Source organism: Hydractinia symbiolongicarpus, chromosome 7 (genome assembly GCF_029227915.1).
Source record: "Hydractinia symbiolongicarpus strain clone_291-10 chromosome 7, HSymV2.1, whole genome shotgun sequence".
In the NCBI taxonomy this organism is placed as follows: Eukaryota; Metazoa; Cnidaria; class Hydrozoa; order Anthoathecata; family Hydractiniidae; genus Hydractinia; species Hydractinia symbiolongicarpus.
Window position 1 is genome coordinate 4,678,134 of NC_079881.1, and position 6,973 is coordinate 4,685,106.

Consider the following 6,973-nt stretch of genomic DNA (forward strand, 5'->3'; position numbering starts at 1 on the left):
TCAAACCTTTTATTTTGCAGAATTGAAGGATGAGTGGCCCCAAAATGCTTCCTTTTATGGAATATATTTTTGCGAATGACTACATTTCCCCATATTTGCGGTGATTATTAATATTTTCAGATGATGTGTTATTCCTTCTTTGCGACTAATTTTTAAAATTTAGGCCAAAATCGCAAAAATAAATTACTCCCATAAACGAGAATAAAATAAACTGTAATAAATTTATTTTTTATCACGTTTTCTTCAACACAAAATAACTAACAAAACAATAACATAAAATTCTAACAAATATTCACAATATCCTCTTCAAAACAGCAAAACAGATCGTTTCTTTTATTTATTGAACATCTTAGCATAATGTTCTTTAAGCTTTGTCCTGTCTTTGAAAGAAGAATTAGAAACTTGTTCCGGAAACACTGTCGTAGCCTTCCCGCTCTTCGAGTTTCGTGAATTATTCTCCCATTTGAAAAAGTTACAACCATCTTTTTTGTCGCTACCGTAAGAATGTATTGAACAAGCGTAAAATATTCGATCAATATTGGGTCCTGGATTTAGAACTCTTTTTCGTTTGCACCGCTTACCGCATTCACATAATGGCGGAGTTACACTGCAACTATTAATAGTATTGATCGGCGCCTCATATCCAGGGGACAGGGTCTTGACATTTTCAAGGTTTTGTTTAAAACGATCGATGAACTTTAAGTTTCGGTTGGTGGAAACAGGTGTATTGTTTGATATGTTCTTCAATGTTTGGCATTCGTCTCGTGATTTTAATTTTCCAGCAGTGCCTAGTAATAAAAGCAATTCGAAAATTTAGGTTCTAATTTGAGCAATTTAAAGCGCTGATAATAAAATGCTGAGTTATCACATTGCTATGACGGAGGAGATTTGCACAATAATCTTTTATTTACTTTAATGTTTTTGTGACCCGTAAAATCGTGACAAAATTTGCTGGTAGCATTTAAAGTGTTTAAGATGAAACAATGTGCCTTTAATGTTTTTTTGTCTTATTTATTTTTTTGTTCGTCACGTGATGCTTCTCTACGAACACGCCCATTTAAACGTAGTGTATACCTTACAGAGCTGGTTATTGCAAAATTTGTGATATATTCGAATACTAATTAGATATTTATAGCAAGAATAAATATTATTTTTGGCCTGAATTTTGAAAAAGCTTATAGGCTATTCCCGAAGGTAATTTTCGCGAATTTGGCGATTTTTTTGACTCGCGAATGTTTCTTCTTTTAGAGGTTTTTGTTTTTGCTCTTATATTGGTCATATTTGGGAAATAAACGTAAATAGTCAGTGATTTGAAATGAGAGTTATAAACAGGTATCTCGTTTTGAATACACCTCTTTACAATAACTTATAGTCTTAAATTTATTTAGACATGATTAAGTATATTTTAAAATTAGGTGAAATAGAAATAGACGTTTAAATAGAAGAAAAAATTTCTCCGAGCAAAACTATTGCGTAAAACATACATGAAAAAAATGATAAAAAAGAACAAAATATCACGAGCATAAATATTTCTTTTAAAACAAAGTGGATTTCACATGTCGAAAATGTTTCTTACATCATCATCATTTTCAACAAACTCTGTTATGAAAGTTACATATAAGAAATAAATTGGAGAAAAAAAATATAAAATAAAATATAAAAGTAATACACAAATAATATTCGGTGATATGCTCTACATAATGGCTGACAAGCTGTGAATAGCTAGCACAAAACTTCTGTGCATAAGAAGTGATTGTTATACAAAGGCAACCACTAAAATAGGTTCGACTGCATTCCCATATAAGAAGAACGAAAGAATCAAACCATTAGTTGGTAAAACAAAACAATGTTTACAACTCTTCTATACTAATAAATATACACTCGCAAAAACTCCAATCAAGAAAATAAGAATGTACACCTCGAGTCTATTCTGTTTTCTCAGAAACATTGTGAAAAATGGCTGTTATCGTCGACTGCACCTCTCCTAACACCGTGTTCTTTCTATCCGGACTGGTAATTATTCTTATATCTCTATTGTTTTAAACAAGAGATCTATTTTTTAAGCTGAAATCCCAGTCTGATATTTTTATAAAGCATATTCTTACACAACTTATACAAGAAAAAGCGTGAAACTTTCGCGGTACAAAATCAATTTTCGAAATTAACTTTCTTTCTCTAGGTTTTGGTTTTTTAGGAAATTATTGTAAGAACAAACTTGTTTTCAAATAATTGAACATTTTGAGGGAATAAACTTTGGCGGTTGACCAACCTGTTTTACGGAACAAACTTTCACGCAAATCGAGGTTAAATTATCACGAAAGTTTTTTTTCTCAAAGTCCTTGAAATGCTACATCAAAGACCAGATTATTAGTGTTTATTACCTCCCCGCTCTAGCTGTTTCTCATTATCGCCGTTAATCGCATTGATATCCTAAAACAGAAGAGGCTTTTTTATTATAAATCACGATTTCGGGTTTTTGTGCACCTGAAACATGAGACAATGAAAGAAAATATTAATAAAAAAAATATTACACAACAGTTACTAAAAATGTGTCCTGTTTTTCTTACTATCTTACCAAAAGTAACGACTTAGTCGCCTTCATAACGCATCCATCTTTTACCATTCTCCAAGCTAACTTTGCAGTGTTAATAGCATCATCAATACCTTTAAAATGTTCATTCGAGTGGTTAAAAAGCTTTGAGCATGGTATCTTAAATTAAAACTAAAAGCAGCAAACACATAGGGAGCAGGGGCGCTTTTAGGAGACACATGGAACATTCGCATTATTTTGTATATTTTGCAGAATGCTTTGTTACAAATGCTAAATCAAGCTCGAAGGACATAAACTTAGAATTTATATTCGTGTTATTCTTACAATTCGGAAGTGAAATCTACAAAATCTTACCAGAATGTTCTCTACCAACAAATTCAATACCTAAATCTGTCAAAGCTCCGTTTAAACCCTTCGGATTACGTCCATAAAAATGCTAAAGTAAAAAAAAAAAACATTGCTACTTGCTGTTAAATTCAATTTAGTATGCATACAATAATACACATACAGTATTGGCATTTGATGAAATCTGTAAATCAAATCTGTGTTTTTTGTATGCGCCATTTTTGACTCAAAAAACTTACAAACTATATCTAAACTGTTATTGCACTGATTTTTTAACCTGACGAAGCCTCTGTATCATAGGAACCACATCCATGCTTATATCGAAAAAAAAACACGTTAATTGATTTACAGCATTTTTACATTAGTTTATTCATACATTCTTAATTTCGCAGAAACGGAACAAATTATCATTTTTTACAGTACATTTGAAGATTTTATAAGTATAATTTAGAACAACAAACCCTGTATGTGTTTCGTAAGTCAACCCAACTTTTCAAGTAAGGAAAACAATTCAATCTTTTACGCTTGCACTCATAGTTTAAACAAACATTAAGGTCCCAATCTGTGTAAAAAGAATAAACGTAATGTAGCTTCTACACCAAGTTGAAATAGGAGTAAAATATTCAACAACAATTTGAAAAGATTTCAGCAAAAGCTGGAAGTAAATATGTAATCCACCTAAAATAGATCGAGTGAGTGCAGACGTTGAAAATAACAACCTTTCTCGTAAGAACTTTTCTTGCACAGATTGTAAACATACATTAAAACCCAAAGCGTCTTTACTTTACATACCTGACCATGTAGCACATATGCAGTTAACTTGTTGATCAACACGTGTAGGTGGTAGTGCAATATTTTGCTTCTTTGTGCATGTTTTAACCCATTCGTCAAAAAGTTTCAAGCATGTTCCAATAGGTATGCCAGAATCTACTTTCTCCTGGAGTGTAAGAAATGAATTGTAAAGATATCTGGGGTTAGTTTAATTCTTAATGAAATATCACAGTAAATTAAAAGAAAATTTGCATCAAGCTTAAAAAATAATAGTCAACTATTGATGTTAATGGTATAAGAGAACCTGACATGTTTTAGGACATGAACTAACACAACCAATTGATTTGTATATACAATGAATTCTTTACAAAGCCTCTGACAGTGATGTGAATGGTCTGCGTAAACTCTTCTTAGTCTATGTAGGGTGTCAATATTAAAATTATTATCGTAAATCCAACATAGCAACATCTCCAGACAATCAAAACAGTCAGCTTGAAATAATTACCTGTGAAATACCAGTTAAATCTTTGCAAAATTGACTCAACTTTGCATGTTCGCTTGGCTGTACATAATGATGAAATTTATCTTCAATTTCTCCACCGGAAGTATTTAACAAAACAGCTGGGAATTCAACTAAATTAGAATAAAAACAGACTTGTCCACAAAATTCCTCATTTCATAATAAATTTTGTAGAGGTTTGCTAAAGTACTTTAACAGAATAATAAAATGATTAATTTATAAGAAATTCACATCTATATAGATAGTCCATTAAAAAATCAACTGCTCACATTCATGTGGCTTTCCAGATTAATTGACGGTTATTATAATGTTTAAAAGTTTAATGTGTAATGAAACTTACTAATTTCAGGACTAAATGAGTTGTTTTTGTCTTTCCAGCATGTTGACTCAAAATCCAAAACAATAAGATAAGAAAAGATTTGATCTAAATAAATTTGCATATAAGAAATTGACTTTCCAATTATTCTCCATTATGTATATATATTGAAATATTTATGAATTTACAGGTTTTTTTAGTAAGTTAATGGAATATATATTGGCCCATTTAGCCAAAAAATGTTTTGTCATTTTTGAACGACAAGGTCATTATAAACACTATTCTTATTGATGCACATACCTGTTTTTTTTAATTTGTTTCTCGTTCTACCACAATTTGAAGATAGATTTGGCAGAGTTGATGAACGTCTTTTTAGTAAGCCTAGTTTTCTATAAAAACACCATATTAATCTTTTGGTAAATTTTTAAATTTTAAAAAAAATAAAGTTGCATGCAATTGTGGTTTAGTTTAATTTGTTTCATGTTTACGCCACCCTCAAAAACATGATTGGTTAGCGTCACCTAAATTTTGAGTCGGTAAATTTATGAAAACAATAAACCAAACAATGGTAAAACTTGTGCCTTTTGTTCTTCTGCATGGCAGAGATAACAAAATTTAATAAAATTGCCCTACACATCTTTGCACATTATAGACCAAAGTTGATTGATTGTTCATGTGTTTCCTACCTAAGGTGAAAGTCAACTTTAAATCGAAAAGAATGGCATAGTAGAAAGTTTAATAGAAACAGAAATGCACCCACAACCTCAAAATGGCGATGATTCCAGCAAAATGATTGGTCAAAACAAAGGAAAACCATGAAAAAGTTGATTAACTTAAAATAACAAAACTGCAACTTATAGACCTTCTGAATGTTTACATTTTCCGCGGTAAGCCCTTTCGGCTTTAAGAAGTGCGTGGCAGAAAAAAGTATGCGAGTGCTAGGTGATGTGAGGTCCTCTTTAGTCGGTTTCTTCGCACAAAGGTATCATTACGACTTTATATGAATATATGTCAATCAGAAGTTATCCATCTACACTCGATAATAGTTTAAAGTCCCAAAAATTTTTCCGCAAAAAGAAGTGGGCTGAAAAAGACCTTTTTCCAGCAAGCTTCGCATCTTTCTGCCTGCCATGCAGTTGTTAGAGCCAGAAGGGCCTACTGCGGAAAATGGAAACATTCAAAAACGTCTATATATATAGAATTTTTGAGTTGTCCAGGAGAAACTTTCACCTGACTGACAGAGCGACTCACTGCAATTAGAAATAATCCTAACTAAACATATTCTTAAGGTAAGGGTAAGGCATCTTTTTGCCTGTCAAGTTATGTTAGCCGCCATAGATTAGTGGTTATAGCGCTCGTACTTTGTGCGGAAGACCAGGGTTCTATTCCTCTTGACGGCGATTCAACATGGGCGAGTGAATGTTACCATAGCCGCGGGTTAACCTAAGCCATGTGAGGAAATTGGGGAGATGGCACACTGTGTGGGCCGTTGGATGTTGCTGAGAGTTGTCTAGTAGAGCGCGGGCACTAATTGGGTCTCCTGGAAAAAATAGACAGGGTGATATTTGTGAGGCTGGCCATGTAAAATACGGGAACTGTATATTCGTACGCACTTTACTATGACGTAAAGTGCGTATTAGTGCGTGGCGTAGTAGCGCTACCATACATAGAAAAAAGAATCCTAACCCTAAACCCTAAAGCACTTTACGTACGAATAGCAAATGAACATATACGTACGCAAAAGTGGGCAAAAGGGCGTATGAATATACACTACGTAAAATATGCACATCCATCTACTATCTTTAGTCTCTGCTGGACCACGCTAGCTAAGAAGCGTACCCTCCTTCCTTCTTTATCAGTAATAAACCACCATCAAAATCATCCCTTGGTGAGCCAGCTTTATGAATTGAACGATTCTAACACCAATACCTTGCTAGTGACTTTGTACTTGAATCTTCGCTCATTTTTTGAAACCGTACATGCTTTGATTGATTATTTAATGCGTGCAAAGCCTCGCTGATTTCGTTTTAAAAATTGCCGCCATATTTTAAGTACCAGCATTGAAATAAATGACACATCCATACCAGCATTGAGCAAAAAGGTCAATAACAGCGGCCCCTTTTACCTCGTGCGACCCTGTTGTTTCTTCTCTGACATCGGCGATACAAACATCTTTACCTTAAGGTTAGCAGGTCTGGAAACTAAGTTACTTCACCCCAACACGATGTTAGCAGGCCATCCTTGTTGTTAAGTAATCTTTTACACTTGTCAGGATAACTGCCTGGCCCCTTCATTTACTTTAGTTAAAATCTATCAAATATATGCTGCATGTACCATGTACCGTAACATTATATTTAGATCTTTATTGGTTATTTAGCGCATTCACAGTTCTCTGTACAACTCATCAAGGGTGGAAAAAAATAATTTGATTACGTCATAGGAATCAGAAATGAAAGTTTACATAACAAAA

The 6,973-nt window shown here is 33.2% G+C and overlaps 1 protein-coding gene across 3 annotated transcripts; it reads right to left on the reverse strand.

Moving 5' to 3' along the window:
- Positions 1-207: 207 nt before the first annotated feature.
- LOC130648868 (ERI1 exoribonuclease 2-like) lies at positions 208-6,756 on the reverse strand. Of its 3 annotated transcripts, none has more exons than XM_057454980.1 (10): positions 6,241-6,756; positions 4,804-4,892; positions 4,528-4,611; positions 4,173-4,300; positions 3,689-3,833; positions 3,358-3,458; positions 2,936-2,987; positions 2,576-2,664; positions 2,382-2,430; positions 208-788 (listed from the first exon to the last, which is right to left on the reverse strand). In XM_057454980.1, the coding sequence occupies exons 1-10, from the start codon at positions 6,294-6,296 to the stop codon at positions 334-336; spliced, it is 1,248 nt and encodes a 415-aa protein (XP_057310963.1). In that variant the 5' UTR covers positions 6,297-6,756; the 3' UTR covers positions 208-333. The 3 variants fall into 3 exon arrangements, with proteins under 3 accessions (XP_057310963.1, XP_057310961.1, XP_057310962.1); XM_057454978.1 differs by having other exon boundaries at positions 2,906-2,987; positions 6,241-6,747; XM_057454979.1 differs by having other exon boundaries at positions 2,906-2,987; positions 6,433-6,745.
- Between the last annotated feature and the right edge of the window lie 217 nt (positions 6,757-6,973).